Source organism: Vulpes vulpes, chromosome 1, assembly GCF_048418805.1.
Source record: "Vulpes vulpes isolate BD-2025 chromosome 1, VulVul3, whole genome shotgun sequence".
Classification (NCBI taxonomy): Eukaryota; Metazoa; Chordata; class Mammalia; order Carnivora; family Canidae; genus Vulpes; species Vulpes vulpes.
The window spans coordinates 192,524,494-192,541,672 of NC_132780.1; the positions used below are offsets into that span (position 1 = coordinate 192,524,494).

Sequence of the window (17,179 nt, forward strand, 5' to 3'; positions counted from 1 at the left end):
TGTTTTTAATGGTAAATTTGGAGCAATTTTTTATCATGCAAATGGACGGAAGTCCACTCAGGATACGGAGACTTTTGTTATATAATCAGCTTGGCTAAAATCGTTAGTTTTTGCAGAGGAAACAAAACTTATAACCCAAATAATTCTTGAACTGTTGTGATGACCTTGCAAAAAGGAGAGCAATGTGTTTATAAAGGTAACCAGTTCTTGAACTTCAACCAATGTACCATATAAAAAGATGATTACATATGATATCAAGGTAGCATAATTACTAATCATCTTTATTTTAGTGTTTCAAATAATATTTAAACTCAAGGGTAGTTCACTACTCACGTTGGCTTGAATTTCCTGCACACAGTGTTAGAGTTCTTATCTCTCTGTGTGTACATGCCAACCTGAAGAATGTGTTTTTCACTCAAAGACTGAAGTTGCCATGATTTGTAATAGAGGTATTATACTTCTGTTGTGCCTCTGATCTTTTCTTCCCTTCCAGCTTCAGCCCCTCCCCCACTCAGTGTCTCCTTTCTCCAGTAATTCCCAATTTCTTAGAGTTTCCCAATACACCAGAGCCTGTCACATTTCTGGACCTTGGCACATGCTGTTTCCCCTTGCTGTACTTTTTCCAAAGCATTTCTTTGGTCAACTTTTTTTTCAGTGTGATTTGTTGTATAACAGAGAGGTAGTTTCTTGTAATCTTTCTGGAAAAATACAGATGTCGATAACAAAAAAAAAAAAAAAACTCTTGCTTGCTTACTAAGAGAACTTTACGGGTACTTCTTGGAAGTCCAGATGGTTTCCTCAGAATAGAATTAGAAAGAAACACAGACAAATATCCCCCACTGGGGCTTTCTCAGGGACTAGGATTTGATAAGTGAGGACACCAAAAGGTTCAAGTAAAGATACTTTCACCTGTCACTTCGATTTGTCATACAGACAAGTCTCCCAAGAGACTAATAGAGAATTAGAAAAATTAAGATGGCTGATTATGAAAACAAATAGAAGTTTCTTATGATACATATTTACCTAAGTGGGTTGGTAATTTTATTATACATATAAAGTACAAACTACATAAAAAAAAAAGTACAAACTATAACAAGTCAGTGTTTTTGTTTCTTTAGGTGGGTAGCCTATGAGAATCCTGACTTCACGGGAGAACAATACATACTGGATAAAGGCTTCTATACCAGTTTTGAGGACTGGGGAGGCAAAAATTGTAAGATCTCTTCTGTTCAACCCATATGTTTGGTAAGGCGTTATACTTTCATATGAGAATATTTAACTGAATTCTGGATTTCTTCAGTGTGGCCTTCTAATTTATGTAATACATAACACGATAGAAACTGTTCTGAGATTATTTTTAACAGTAATTGCTCATGAGCTGGAAGAAAGAACTTTTTTGATATGTCCAGTCTATTCATGTCCTTCTCTCTTCCTTTTAAAAATTTTTAGGATTCTTTCACTGGCCCAAGGAGACGAAACCAGGTAACTTAAAAAATAATCTATTATAATTAGGGGCTTCTGCTGAAAAGCTGATCTTAATGTGTAAAACGTGAGGCATTTGGGACATTTTGTTAGTTTTTACCCATTTTTATACCAGAGAGCATAATTGTATTTTAAAATAGATTTTGGAAAAAATAAAATAAAATAGATTTTGGTTTCCTTTATAAATGCTTGATAGCACTTACCCATATCTAAATGTCTTATAAAATGTTCTTATTTATATAAAGTTGAATTTGATATCATTATACCGATCAGTTTATATTAGTAAGGTAGGATTAATATTTCAAACGATACATAGTTATTGTGATAAACAGTAAAATGAATTTTCATATTTGCTGTGTCTGCATTAGACAAATATTTTATATGGTCTCTTTTATATGGTCTCTCACGCAAGCCTTTGAATGCTGACTGTCTGCATCAACTGAAGTGTTACATTTGTCATTTAGGCTTTTTAATGGAAGTGTTCAGAGTTCAGACAGCCCTAATTACAGAGGCACAAACACCACCGTAGCCTCCTTTATTGGCATACACAAGATTCCAATAAGTCAGCAAGTATCTTCCATTGAGACGGAGGAAAACTATACTATGTTTCCAAAATAAAGTTTCTTGTAAATGTTAGAACTGATGAACAATTACTTTTGGCCACAATAAAGCTTTAAAATGCCTCACTGCTTGTCGCAACAGGGTGTTCTATAGAAACCCGCCTCTATTGTTGGCTTGTCCTTTGATGTCTCTGAATTAAGTAAGCATGAATGGTGCGGCCAAAGTATTTCTAATTGATCATTAATGTAGAAATAGAAAATTAAAGGATTTATAAAATTCATAGTAGTTTATTGTAACAAGAGTTAACAGGTCATGTTTGCATCACTTCAAAGGCTGAAGGAGTTAATGTGTTCAGGAAAATAATTTCACGTGTTTCTGTTTACTTTTTCAAAGATTCAGTTGTTTTCAGAACCACAGTTTCAAGGTCGCAGTCAAGGTTTTGAAGAAACAACAAGTCAAATTGATGATTCGTTCTCTACCAAGTCTTGCAGAGTTTTAGGAGGGAGGTAAGTAAAACAGTGGGCTGGAGGAGCCTAATTGCTGCGAAAGGTTAGAATTCACGTATCAGCAAGTATTTAGTGACACCTTTAGCTGCTTGACATTATACAAAACCACCGAACGAGACAAGACCCTATTAGTACTAAACTGTGCTTTGCAGCATCTGAGTGCCGGACATCAGAGGGTGACATGGGATCACATCACCGGACAGTGTGATTCAGACCCAGTTCGCTGCTCTCTAGCCTGTCCTGTCACCTGTATCAGGACTCTAAATAATCTCTAAGATGCCTCTCAAGGTAGATTTTTTTTTTTTTTAACGGTAGATTGGAATAGGATAGGCATTCTGCATGATAGGCAGTGCATGGCTGGCATGGAGCTGGTGTGTATGTGATCAAGGAGCACGACACCCCAGAGCTGAGAAGTCTTTGTACTGTGAAGGTGGGATCAGATCATGAAGGCTACCCCTGAGTGTAAGAGATGGATGCCACAGAAAACACAAGAAGGGAAAGGCAATGAGCTCGAAGTGCTGTGCTGAAAATAGTTTTACAAAAGCTTTAGAAGGAGGGGAGAGCCCAAGGTCGTGGAAAGTTGGTCAGGAAAACTCTTGAAGCCATCTGTGCAGATGATGAGGAATTAAGTCTAATAATAATAATAATATAATAGTAATGGTGCCTTTAATCATATAGTTCTTTATGGTCTCAACAGCACCAGCCTATCATTTAGCATTGCACAGTGGAAACTGCACTGGCTTAGCATTCAAGTGCACAGATTTACAGTAAAAGTCCAGTTTATTAGCACACACCTCCGTCTCTGTCCCAGTTCCTCTTTATCCCCTGTCTGCTTCACCTATTAGTACCAACTAGGTACTTTTGTTGTTCATTTATTGTCTGCCTCAGCTAACTAGAGTGTAAACCTGATGGTACCAGGGATTCTATCTTCTCTTCTGTCCTCAGCAATGGAGAAGTACCCGACACACACAATTAATCCTCAGTTAGCACTTGTTGGATTAAAAGAATGAACCAAAAAACCCCATCTCTTCTAGGGAAGCATGGTAAATCACCATGTTACTGACACTGGTGAGGCCCAGAGGGGCTAAATGATTTGTCTAAGTCGCTGTGGTATTTTGACTCCTGGCGCAGTACAGAGGTGCTGGAAATGAGGATAAAAGAGAGAAATTGGGGGAGGAAATCAGATCCACTAGCTGTGGAGGTTGAAGGATTACTCAGAGAGGACTCAGGGGCTGAAGAATGGTGGCACCCAGGAGAGGGCCGAGGAATACTGGAAGGTACACAGGCAAAAACTCGAATAATTTCATGGAGGAAGAAAAAAAATTGTTTCCCAAATGCCAAACTGTCAGCTGACTTCTTATGAATATTAATTTGCCAAAGATGGAAAGCAATAAATAGGCCTAGATATTTTTGAATAAAGAACAGTTAGCTATATGCATTGTGCTTTATAACAGGCTACCTCTCAAAATCAGACTTCCTGAATAGGAATATTCAATTTACATATTCTACATATATGTGGTTTTTCCTATCGTAGCTGGGTTGCATATGATGGAGAAAATTTCTCTGGTAATCAGTACGTGTTGGAAGAAGGCCACTATCCTTGTCTCTCTGCAATGGGATGCCTGCCTGGAGCAACTTTCAAGTCTCTTCGTTTTATAGATGCTGTAAGTATGTCCGTGTGAATACGGTGTCACAGAGATGTGGGGCTCACACAGCTGATGGGGGCACAGGCAGGCTTCCTCAGGACTTAAAGTCAGAGGCAGAGAAAACAGTTGTAGTAGAACTTTGCTTCGTGTGATGTTTTGGCTTTTTTAGATTTTTTTTTTTTAAGATTTTATTTATTTGAGAGCAAGTGAGAAGAGAGTGAGCACAGTGGGAGAGGGAGGGGAGAAGCTGACTCCCCACTGAGCAGGGAGCCTGACATGGGGCTTGATCTTAGGACTGGAGATCACGACCTGAGCCAAAAGTAGGTGCTCAACCGACTGAGGCACCCATGCGCCCCTCTTTTTAGATCTTTGGCATAGAAGTTGATTTGGTTGGCTGTTTTCTCAGACTTCAGGTGTAGAGTGTTGAGTCAGCCATGGCACTAGTCATCAAGGATTAGTTCAAGGTCCCTTTCCTATCTTGTTTTTTTCCATTGCATGCCCAATCCCTATTTCTATGCCTCTCTCCTTTACAGGCACCCATTCTGATGTGTATGGGATACAGCTCAGATATTAAGTGTGTTTTTAAAAAAACTATAGGCTTTTAATTTATATACAGTATGATACTATAGTTCTCATCATTATAAACCCAATACTTAACATTAAAAAAATTTTAAGAGCTGCCCATTATGCTGAACGTACATCCAGTTTATTGATTCTAATTGGCTAAAGTATTCATCACCATATTTTATTTTACTTAATCCTCTCACACACACATATGTCCCTGTTGACCCATGTGAAGTCTCCTGGGGGTATGTATTTTAAAAGAGTGGATCTGGGACGCCTGGGTAGCTCAGCAGTTGACCATCTCCCTTCGGCTCGGGTCATGATTCTGAGGTCCAGGATCAAGTCCCACATCAGGCTCCTTGCAAGGAGCCTGCTTCTCCCTCTGCCTGTGTCTCATAACTAAATAAATAAAATCTAAAAAAAAAACCCAAAAAACAAAAATAAGGTGGGTCTGCTGGATTTCACGTGCATGAATTTCTCTAAGCACTGCCAAATTCCACTACTTGAGATCCTTACTAGGAGAGCATGTGGGTTCCTGGTTTCTACATCATTGCCATTACTGGGAATTCTCTCTTTCATCAATTTGAAGAAATTGGGTTGAAAGTATCATCTTGTTGTGTTATGTTTCACTGTTAGTGAGACCGGTATCTCACATATGAATTAGTCACTTGGGTTTGCTGTTCAGTGAACTGCCTGTTTTATATCCTTTGCCCAAGGTCTTGTTTATCTTTTGTTACAAGGTCTTTTGTCTGTTGTCACTGTTGTCTTTTGTTGTTGTTACTGAGTCACAGAAAGTCCTCATAGTTTATTTTTTTATTTTTTTTTAAAGATTTTATTTATTCATGAGAGACAGAGAGAGAGAGAGGCAGAGACACAGGCAGAGGGAGAAGCAGGCTCCATGCAGGGAGCCCGACGTGGGACTCGATCCTGGGTCTCCAGGATCACGCCCTGGGCTGAAGGCGGCGCTGAACTGCTGAGCCACCTGGGCTGTCCCCCCATCATGGCTTTTAAATCGCTTTGTTGTTTTAAGGACTTGCAATCACGTCTTCTCCCAGTGCATCACATATGTGCTAATTCAGATGATAGTGTCCCTTTTTGAACAGAAACCTTTCATTTTGATGTAGCCCAAGCAATGTTCAGTAGAACAAAACATCAAGAAAGAGTGCAGAGGTTCAAGTCCAGATATGTCTGTCTGTAGTTGTAGAAATACTTGTCTTTTTGTAGCTGATCTCTCATAAGAAGCCTTAAACACATGTAGTTGGTGACTTGAGTTTTAAAAGTAGGAAGAGCATACAGGAGGTGGCTTTAGCTCATCCTTCCCTGCCTGTTCAAATAACTAGAATGCTGACCTTTCTTGAGATGTGAAAATAGTAGCAGAGAAACTTGGAATGATGTGGAAGATTCATTAGCATATAAACAATAAAATATCTAAAACATTGATATTTAACTTGCTTAGGAGTCTAAAAGCTATCTCCAAATCTATATTTAAGTGCACACACACACCCCCCCCAAACACACGCACGTCAGTTGTCAAGTCTTCAAATCAACTAGTACTCGAAATATATGCTCACGCCACTTTTGCTACTTATGTCGTTTCCTTATATATTTTACATAACCTCATTCTTACACGTACAAACCACCTCTATATACTCATCTGTTCTGTTTACTGCTCGACAGAAATCTTTGTACACGTCGGGGCACATCCACATAAATGAAGCAGTAAGTTGCCACACCCTAACCACAAAACTTTAAGCGACTAGGGAATTTTTGATGTATTATTTATGATCTTAGGATTATTATCATTAGAGCTTAGACTAGGGTCATAAGGGTCTGTAATTTAGAAAACAAGCATAAGCTGCCAGCTTTTTATTTTCTGAAAATCAGTGGCTGTCTCTGCTCTTGTCCTCTTAAAAATGAATGATGGCTTGAACAGGGGGCTTCCACCCTGGGTTGGTTTTGTTTTCTCTCCTTCTAACAATTATTCTTACAGGAGAGCTTGGGAACACTGTTGTCTTACAATTAAAACAACAAAAAAGGCATTTGAAAACTGCATACATACTTGATGGGATGAGCACTGGGTGTTATATGCTGGCAAACTGAATTTAAATAAAGTATTAAAAAAGAAAGAAAAATGTATCTAAGGGGAAGTTTCCTTGATTAGGTCATTGCCACTGTACCACTAGACTCCAGACTGCCACTGCCCTCGCCATTTCCGAACATCGCTCCCTAGCCCCTCCTTATCCCAATAAAAAAAATGGCAAAATTGGAAATAAATGACAAGTGTTGATGATTCAGATACCCATATTTTTGTGCCTAGGATATGTCCTCCCCGCTTTAAAACCCCATTATATGGGGTTCCTATGCAGTAGAAAACTATGTAGAAAACTTTCCTGCCCCTCCACCCTTCCTCCCTGTTGTTTTGGAGTACAGGAACACCCGGACCTCCAGGGAAAGGCCCTTTAGGACAGGCTAAGCCTGGTCCCACCTTACAAGTTGTCCCTTAAGGAGATTATTTCTGTAGAAGTCCAAATTATTGTCAAAGCTGAGTGACAGAAACTATTTTTGTTCCTCAACAGGAATTTTCTGAACCAACAATTATTCTTTTTGAAAGAGAAGACTTCAAAGGAAAGAAGATTGAACTTAATGCAGAAGTAGTTAATCTCCGATCCCTAGGATTCAACACACAGATACGCTCTGTTCAGGTGATTGGTGGCATGTAAGTGAGTTACCTGCTTTTTATTCAATAAAATATTTGATTTTTACCAATTAGGTTTGATCATTTGTCTTTCCTGCGCTACCTTAAGCAAAATGAAATAGAACCTCTTATCCCTTTATTTTCTGTAAGGGTTAATAATTATGCACCTTCATAGTATAGTTTTTCCATTGAGAAAAGCCACATGTGAGGTCACTTTCCTATCTTCATCCAGATTTTTAATTTACTTAAGGTAAGGACTTTGTCTTAAACTCCTCTCAAGTTCTTAGGGGAATCCTTTGCAAACTAGTGCTCAGTAAATATACTGAGCACTTTTTTTTTTTTTTAACTAAGTAAGAAAAGGAGCTGATTTTTCTTATCCCTTTGAAAGACCAAGTCCTTTGGCTTTGGAGTAGGGTTGGGATTTTCCTTGACCTAGGAATGATTAGCAGATGCTGTACACAATGATTAAAGGTCAACGTGGGAAGATTTTTCTGAATTCTAAATAATTTTGAAATTAAGATATAAAAATGAATAAGGACTATCCATGTAATAAATATTTTTAAGAAAGCATTTTCTTTCCCCCATAAAAACAATAGGTATAATCTACCTGTATGCATCAGGTATTGGAGGGGCTGGCCTAGTTATTTAAAAACAACTATGAGGCAGGGCAGCCCGGGTGGCTCACCTTCTGCCCAGGGCCTGATCCTGGAGACCCGGGATCGAGTCCCATGTCGATCATGCATGGAGCCTGCCTCTCCCTCTCTCTCTCTCTCTGTGTCTCAAGAATAAATAAATAAAATCTTTTTAAAAAAATATGGATTACTATGGTGGTAGAATTATGGGTGATTTCCACCCCCACCCAGAAAAGTTTTAATTAATATTTTGTTTCTATGATAAAATGTCTAAGATGATAACATTTTAGAGTTCCAGGATTAAGAGTAGAGAACATTCCTCATTGATATCATAAATCAGCCAAACAGGAAAGGTTGCTGGCTTGCCCGCATGCCAGTGTGTGCCAGAACCCATACTTCTTCAGGTGTGGATGCCAGCATCTTCGGGCAGAGACACCAGAGTATCCTCAGCAGTTTTTTGGACTGAGGAAGATTACACTTGTTTTAAATAAACCTTTATTGAGTTATTTTATTTAACCCTTATATAATACTTAGCATGTGCCACACACTAAGAATTTTACAAATAGTAACTATTTAAATAAAGTATTACAACTGAAAATGTTTTTACAAAAGCCTCACAGGAAGCATGGGGCAGCCCTGTGGAAAGGACTGCATGTCATTGCCTTATTAGAGGGAAAGACTCACCTGCTTCCATTCAGGAATGGATCTTTGTGGCATAAATACTCATGGACCAAGAATCTCCTACTTGTCAAGAAATGAGTGCTTTAAGTGTTTTAGAAAATAAGATAATTTCCTTTTCCACCCCAATGTATATTTAAAGAATAAAGTTCAGTATAAGAATGGGAAGCACTCTAAAAATAACCGAGGCCGATTGTCAAATGAATATTGCCACTTACTCTGGTTTTCTACTTTTTTTCCCAGATGGGTTACTTACGAATACGGCAATTACAGGGGTCGACAGTTCCTACTGTCACCAGCGGAAGTCCCGAATTGGTACGAGTTCAGTGGTTGCCGCCAGATAGGTTCTCTACGACCTTTTGTTCAGGTATTTATTTTCCTTTTCCAGGCTTTGAATGCTTTTCTCTGAAATTATTTTTTTTTTTTGTAAATGTAATTCAACTTTTTAGTTTCAGTTTTAAGTATGAGATTTGGTCACTTCCCAATCTCTCTGAGGGATGTCGCAATTATCCCTAGTCCAGCCTCACCTTTGATCCCTTCCCTGCTTCCCTGATGCTTATTCTATGCTCCTCACAGTACTTCCTGTGTGTGACTATTGCCGGGGTCCTTGTCTTCCAGAAACGAATTTATTTCAGACTTCGAAACAAAGCAACAGGCTTATTCATGTCCACCAATGGAAACTTAGAGGATCTGAAGCTCCTTAGAATACAGGTCATGGAGGATGTCGGTGCTGATGATCAGATTTGGATTTATCAAGAAGGATGCATCAAATGCAGGGTGAGCTTTTAGGATCAGATAAGGGTTTGGAATAGCATCTTTCTTGAAGTAGATGCTATTTCACAATTCCTGGAACACTTTCAGAAATAAATTAGGTTTTCCACGAAAATATTTTTTTTCAGCTGATAGAACCAGTCTAGGAACTTAAAATGGAGGAGAATCTAGTACTGATCCAAAATAGAATATTTACATTCATGCCTGATTTTTATCTGGTGATAGAAGGAAGCATCTGTGTTATTCTCGCCTTTTCCTGAATCTACTTAATTATAGTTTATTTCAGTAAGCCCCAGCACTGTAAGTGCAAATCACTCTTGGTTTATTTCGGAAGACCCCGCAGACTGGGGCAAAAAAAAAAAAAAAAAAAAAAAGGAACACCCTTTGTACAACACTTCCTAATGTTAGGAAATGTACAACAATTTCCTAATTGTCATACCATGTTAAATGGAAAATGGTCCATCTCCCTCTTGCATCACTCCTGCTGTACAAGACATGGTAAAGCTGCATGTAGTAAAAGACTTTATTAGAGAAGCTCACGCTTCTGTTGTAGATATTCTTTTTAACTCCTTCTTGATTTTATGGGCTTGACTATTCGCTCCCGATTTTTTTTTTTTTAACTTGGGGCCCCATGAGTCAGCAGGTGGCCTACAGCCTGGTGGAGGGGAGCACAGCTTATTAACTGGGTCTGCTGTGCTCTGTGCTTGAGGGACAATCATTCTTTCAGTCAACAGAAGTACTGTTTAGACAGGCATAGAAGAAACAGCGGGAGAAACAGAAGTAACTGGACTACAGAAGCATAAAAGCAGCCAACTTCTGTCTTTGAATTATCTTAAACAATTCAAGAAAACTGCCTTTCAGCAATCCTAAGAAACATTTTAGTGATGTTACCTGTAAATTCAGGTCAGTGAGGAAAAGTGTCCTAGATGATCCCTCTTTTTATCTCCTATAGAGCGTATTTTTCCTAAGCATTTTCTGCAAGCAAGATGTATTAATGTCATGTGAACCTATGACTATCCACTGCTTATATGTAAAGGGTAGATTCACTTCAGAAAAGGACCCTTAAAATCTTTACAACACTCCACTGCATGTGTATTTTATCCTTGCTATTTTTATAGTTGGATTGCAGGCCTTTTTAGAAATTTCTATAGACATTTCTCCAGAAGGAAAGATGAGAGTAAGTGGAATTTCAAGTTTTAAAATAATAAAATGCCCTTTAAGCCACTTCATTGTTACGGCAGCCTTTCAGATTAGAGATGCAGTCCCCTTCCAGAAGGGGCAGGCTGATCAGAGATGGCTAGGTCAGGGAAGATCTAGCAACAGACACAGCCTCTGATGGTGGTCATTTCTGAAAGAGACAACTAGTGTTCTAAAGGTTTCCCCGATTCACAAAGGGCAGAAATCTTACAAAGGACAAGAATGGAGAACTTTCCAGCACTCATGTCACCTGAAATGAAGGCATAAGTATTTGTTGTTTGATCCTAGTTCCTCTGGCTAAAGCTGAAATGTCTCACGTGAAGTAAATGAAGCTAACAATTAAGACAACTTGAATAATCATGATCCCTGAATGCATCTCCGCCTCTAAGCTGCCTTGTCTTTTCCATAAGCAGATAGCGGAAGACTGCTGCCTCACGATCGTGGGGAGCCTCGTGACCTCTGGCTCTAAACTGGGCCTAGCCCTCGACCAGAATGCCGACAGTCAGTTCTGGAGCATGAAGTCGGATGGCAGGATCTACAGCAAGCTGAAACCAAATTTAGTTTTAGATGTCAAAGGTAAGAATCGTTTCCTTTATTTTCTGTTTGTGTACGTAACAAAGATTATATATATATTTTTAAATGAGCATATTATTAATAGTAAGAGATCCCTTCCTGTGTGCCAGCCACTGTGCTGAACAGTCTACATACATCATATCTCCCGGGATCTTCCCAGCAACACTACCAGCCCCATGTAAGCCCCTCCTCCCCTGCCCCATTTTACAGCCCAAAAGTGAGACTCAGAGGGGCCAATCGCAGTCCTGTATCTAACTCCTGAGGTGGAATCTGGACCTAGGCTGACTAAAAATTGGTTTTATTGTAATAGTGTTAGACTAAAATCACAAAAGGCCCTGACCTCAGTGAGTCTAGTTGAGGATTCTCATGTATATGCATGTATCACCTTGTTGAACTATAGAGCTCCTTGGTCTTACTAGATAGAGTTTCAAAAACAAAGAAATGTGACTAAAAAAACAACAACATGGAATCCTAGTTCTTATGTAGTCAGTTTCCTGTGTCAAGGTTAAGAGGTTCCTATAATCCTTATGAACTAGTCTCTAGAGCATTCTTTTAATTCTCTCAACATGCTCTTTTGGGGTACCCACTCTTGGCTAGACACTGGGTCCCAAAGGGGAGGAAAAATACTATCTTGGGTTCAGAGAGCCTCCATACAGAAGCTCCAAGCACACTGGTACTTGACAAGGAGTATGGATGCCTGGCTTTGAGTCGTGACTGACAAGAACTGTGGAACTCCAGGAGCTTCCTCCTTAGGGCTTTAAAGTTCGAAGGACCCTTCCTCATAAAATGCATTATAAATTAGTCCAGTGCCTTTTGAGTAAGGATAGAGCTCTGTAGGTTTGTGAACGCTCAGTGTATCTATGCAGGGTGGAGGCACTAGTCTCCTACTTTGATAAACTGAATTTAGATTTCTCAGAACGTGGGCGAGTGATGCCATCTTGTGGGCATGAGAGAGTAGGACTGCACAGCCCCCATTGGTGCAAGGGAAATACAAATAGCTCTCTGGTACACTTAAAGAAGACTAGGATTTTCATCAGCTACAGCCTTTGAACCCTTTGTTACCTGCTGCTGGCTGACCTTGCCCTAAGATATATTAGATTTCTTGTAACTTAACTCCTGGGTCTGGGGAGGGAGTTGTTTTGGCAAACATCATGTATTACTTCAGACCCCTGACATGACAGCAATAGAAACTAAAAACATCAAAAGGTTGGGATGATCTCCATCCTCCACAAAGGCAGAAGAATGAAATCAGAGGATTTCTCTAGGACTTTCTTCTAGGCTTTATGATTCTAAGATTATGGTATAAAGAATGAAGCAAGAAGACACTGTGATCTTAATACGTCCCCAAATCTCAATGGAATATAGTTCGTGTGTCTTACTAGACAGTGAGATTTACTGGTGGTGATAACTCCCCCACTCTTACCCCCCAGTACACATAAAGGCCCAGGCACGTTGCTCTTATATTCTATCCTACACCTAGATGTGTAGAGGCTCTAGATTATCAATGATGATAAATGGATTTCTCATAAGAGTTGTCTAAGTTTCCTGGATAATCCTCCTGGATATTTTGTAAATGCTTAAAAGAGAAAAGAACATTTAATTTTTCTTGGCTTGAGGATGCAGTATGATTTCAATACCAGTCACACTGCCTCATACCTAGAGGAACAGATTTTTATTTCGATGGAGTCCCTGTAATATACCTTGGTGCAGAGGCTTATGCTAAGAAAGGATAAGGCATTTGAAATGCTATTTATTCTACACTGGGGGGAAAAAAATCAGATAATCTTTTCTTTAGGATACTTCCCATCAAAAGAAAAGGCCATGAGGTTGGTTTTTTGTTTTGTTTTTTTTTAAACACTCAACTAAGCATCTAGTAGGCACCCTTGGAAAAAATTCTTATGTTCTGGTGAAAGGAGTTTAAATTACAGTGAAACTCAGTATCAAGTGCTATGAATCTTTATATGCCAAGTGAGTTCCCAGGATCTGGGTGTCTTTCAAACCTCCCCTTTGCCTTGATATGGCCATTTTTCATTGTTCATGCAAAATCTGTTCCATCTACTCCTAAGCCCTGGTATCGCGAATCCACGATCCCATCACTGAGTATATTTCACAATCTCTTTGTTCCTCTTCCCTTCTCTAGATTCTTCCATCATCTTCCCCACCACCCCCCTGCCCGTTTCAGACACCTAAAGAGTGGGTGTAGACTACCTTTCAATAAGACTTGAGTAGGAAAAGGAGCCCTGGGAGGTTTAGCACATCCTGGGTGGAGTTGCTGGTACCCATATGATGGGATTTTAACACAACCCAGAACTGAATCATCCTCTCAGCCCAGGGACAGGTTCCAGGGCTTTCCTCCCTGCTTTGTTTCCTACAGGCACATTTCCTTTTTATTATTTTCCTTTTCTTTCTTTCAGGAGGTACGCACTATGACCAAAATCACATCATCCTCAACACTGTGAGCAATGAGAAGCTAACACAAGTGTGGGAAGCCATGGTCCTGTAGACCTGACTGAAGAACGCAGGAGTACTTGTGTACTTATGGAGGTCTTCCAGCTGCTTCACACACACACAACTGACAGAGCAAGACGAAAGCAGGCCCGCTGCTCCTTCAGAAACTCTAAATCCTCCCCTGAGTGACACTGCCATGACCAGGACTACCGTCTCATCTTTTTTCAAAAGACTGTAATAGCTTTAAACCAACAGTTTGTCCTTCTTTCATTTCCTGCCTTTCGTTTCCTTCAGTAGCTGCTTAACAGGTTGCCTCATTAGCAGCTTTTGGGTGTTTTAAAAAAAAATGTTATATCAGGACTATGTACATTTTAAATTATTTCCAAAGATAGCGACAGCAGAGACTAGGAATAGACTTTGGACAGGATTTGTGGGCCCACCAATCTTACACTTTAGAGGGAAGAATAAAAGCTCAAGTCTGCAAGGCAGAAGAAGACTGGTTAGCATCTGAGAAGAAATAACAATAATTTTGGTCCTTCTGTTTTCTGGAATTATTAATTATGCTATAGAGCAAAGTGGGGAAAGGCTTCTAGAATCAATAATTTTAAGAAACTAAATAAACACAATACTATTTTCTTTGTTAGTGCTAAACATTAATTTAGAAGATTTCACATCATGTCCGCTAACATTATTAGCAGGATTTGGATTTTTTTAACCCACCGTGTGCTGCCCTGAAATGTCACAGTTCTTAGGGACACTGCGGGAACAGCATTACCGTGACCTGGTTTATCAGTCCATCCTCACTCCTCTACAATTCGTTCTGAAGCCACGTCCTAGGACCCTCTGCTGGGCTCAGGCCCGCAGCCTCCTGAGGCTCGTGTGGGGCCACCTCTGCTCTGGTCGCAGGCCCCGTGGGCTCCGACAGCAGAAGGGAGCCATGTGGGAGGCTCAGGAGGATGACCGGCACTTCTCCAGAACCGAAGGAAAGGAGGCCTGAGGCAGTGCTCATTCAGATCCTAGAACTCGGGGAAGCCTAAAAATGCACCATTTCAGTGAAAAGTGACAGAGTTTAAATGCCGACAGTACATGGGCCCACGTGGTGCTATTCAAACAGCGCATTCTGGTTTTGAACAAAACTGCTAGACCTACTTTGGATAGATTCCTCTTTTTTGTCCTTATTTCATTATCCTTGTTAACACTGGTGCTCTCTTCAAGAGAACAACAAGCCTGGTTTCCTTCTTAGCTGTTCCCAGTGTGTTTCCACGGCTAAACTGTTGCTTCTCTCTGGAGGCTCGGGTAGGCAGTTGTGGTCAGGAGCTTAGCTCTGGTTTTAAAGTAATGTTTGCACATGTGCACCAGCTGCCAACAGGTCGGTCTTGCTCTCAGATGTACAGCTCTGAGTTTAGCCCTTTGTGCCGATCGCTACAGGGTTCTGGGGTCAGACATTCTACAGTCGCCTGTGTTGAATTTCTCTCTTGAATAAACTTGCTTCTGGCTAACTGTACAGATGAGATCTGCGAGAGTCCTTGTAGTAGTAGCCCTCACATCACTTCAAAGCGAGTCAGGGGGCAGATTAGAACTGGCTGACTGATGAGGAAGAAGCAGGTTCCAGGGGTGCTGGACACTCAGTGAGAGGGCACACTCCACTTTCCCAGAGAGGACATCAGGATAAGTGAGGTCCTCCCTCAGGAGTGCTGCTCCCTCCCTCTACCACCTGGGAGCCCTCAAGCGTGGAGACTGTTCAGATGGAAATCAAAAGTGGCTGTCCTGACAACGAGAGTAATGTTTTCTTTCTTCAGAAATACTTGTACTGGTGAGACCAGCAATGCCAGAGGAAGGCCCTCCTCCTACATGACCAAATGAGCGTCTAACAGGAATAAGCCGGGTAGCAAGTTACTCAGACAAGTCTAGGTCCAAAGCTCCAAGCCAGCAGGCCAGGTGCAGCAATGAGGAGGAACCCATCAGGAAAGAAACCCCTACCTTGAGTGAATGAGGCCCTGTCACAGGCTACAGATTCAAAAGCTGCAGTGGGCTTCCTGGTGACATAACTAAGTGCAGGCATCTACGGGCAGAAACTGGAAAGGGCTCTCAATTTCCACCGAAAAGTCCTCAGAGAAGCAGGTTTCAATTGCTGAAAGAGGCCTAGCCCTAATGCAAAATGTAAGGCTTTTAAAAAGTTGGAAACGCTAGCATCACCTTTCATTTTCTTGAAAAAAAACAACCAAATCACCAGCCAGACTGTATATAGGACCCTAAAAAGAGATTCAGAGCTCTGAGGGTGGCTATGACCACAGCGGAGCTAAGGAAACCTTGCCCGGCTGGATTCATCGAGCACTTCTGAAGAAGGAAATAGCTTTAAAGGAAGCTCTTCACGCTGCCATCCACCCATATGCCAGAAGTTTTAGTATCTTGCATGAATAGAGTTTGAGCTACTGGAACAGAAGAGGACACAACAATGAGAAAATCTGGTGTGAAAACAGCTTGAAGAAAACTTGGCCATCTTTACTGCAATTTATAGACAAGGCCAAGTGTGGATATTTTCATATGTCTTACTTGTGTATCCCCTCTGCTTGATTCCGAGAACTCTCAGCAAACAGGAACGATGGCTGTCGGGGAGGGTACTAGAAAGCACTCTGGGTGGGGTAACGTGCAGATGGTGGCGGTGGCTATAAAATGAATCTCTGTGCTTAGTTCAGAAGATAAATTACTGCCAAAAAGGTGTCTGTCTTTTTTAAACTTTTATCATGGAAATTAACGGTTACAAAGAAGTCTGGGCCCAGAGGCACTCACCAAATAAGAGCCAACAGTCACCACACTGAGTATTTATTTAAACGACATTAATTACGGTCTTTCCTCTTGCATGTCCTCTTTCTACCTTCAGGAAGGCCTCTGGAACTTGAGAAAAAGGAAAGGTTTTTTCAATAACGGGCCGAATCTGTAAAACACAAGAAGAAGTTGACTGGTAGGGAGGAAAGAGGCAGGTTTTCAAGGCAGATCCATCCATGGGGTCCTCTCTGTGCCCCCGACCACCACGCCCAGCTGGCTGCCCCATCTCTTTCCCGCCTCACTGTAGTGCACGCAGTCAGGCTGACCATCGCTCAAGTCTGTCTTCTGTCCTGTGCTGGTCCTGTCACCCACCTATGCAGAACTCTTCCACGGCCATGACCATGCCAACCTTGGCCCTCAGCGGACTCTATGCTCTACCGAAAAGGCCTACTTATCACTGTCTGAACATGCTATGTCTGGGCCTCTCTGCAAACTACCGCCCTTCCAGGCCAGGTCTCACACTATACTGCCTGAGCCCCTGGTTTGCAGCATGCTCTCGGGACTGCTAGGGGACCTGGCTGGCCCTCTGCACAGACGGCCCGCTCTGGCAGCACACACCTCTCAGCCACCCTGTCGTGGAGGGTAAACACCAAAGGGGGC

The 17,179-nt window shown here is 41.1% G+C and overlaps 2 protein-coding genes across 5 annotated transcripts in view; one reads left to right on the forward strand and one right to left on the reverse strand.

Moving 5' to 3' along the window:
• LOC112925116 (beta/gamma crystallin domain-containing protein 1) overlaps positions 1–15,257 on the forward strand; it is a 48,095-nt gene extending 32,838 nt beyond the window's left edge. The window contains exons 12-20 of the mRNA XM_072738174.1: positions 1,119–1,245; positions 1,450–1,482; positions 2,437–2,549; positions 4,084–4,213; positions 7,336–7,475; positions 9,008–9,131; positions 9,383–9,541; positions 11,146–11,308; positions 13,720–15,257. Of these exons, the coding sequence (XP_072594275.1) occupies positions 1,119–1,245; positions 1,450–1,482; positions 2,437–2,549; positions 4,084–4,213; positions 7,336–7,475; positions 9,008–9,131; positions 9,383–9,541; positions 11,146–11,308; positions 13,720–13,808 (1,078 nt within the window). The 3' untranslated portion in view covers positions 13,809–15,257. The remainder of the gene's footprint in view (positions 1–1,118; positions 1,246–1,449; positions 1,483–2,436; positions 2,550–4,083; positions 4,214–7,335; positions 7,476–9,007; positions 9,132–9,382; positions 9,542–11,145; positions 11,309–13,719) is intronic.
• RTN4IP1 (reticulon 4 interacting protein 1) overlaps positions 9,380–17,179 on the reverse strand; it is a 53,195-nt gene continuing 45,395 nt past the window's right edge. For 3 of the 4 annotated variants that reach the window (XM_026005770.2, XM_026005769.2, XM_072738190.1), the window contains one exon: positions 16,561–16,688. In XM_026005770.2, coding sequence (XP_025861555.1) covers positions 16,581–16,688 — 108 coding nt within the window. In that variant the 3' untranslated portion in view covers positions 16,561–16,580. Of the gene's footprint in view, positions 16,689–17,179 lie in introns of all 4 variants that reach the window. The other variant, XM_072738197.1, reaches the window with a different exon arrangement.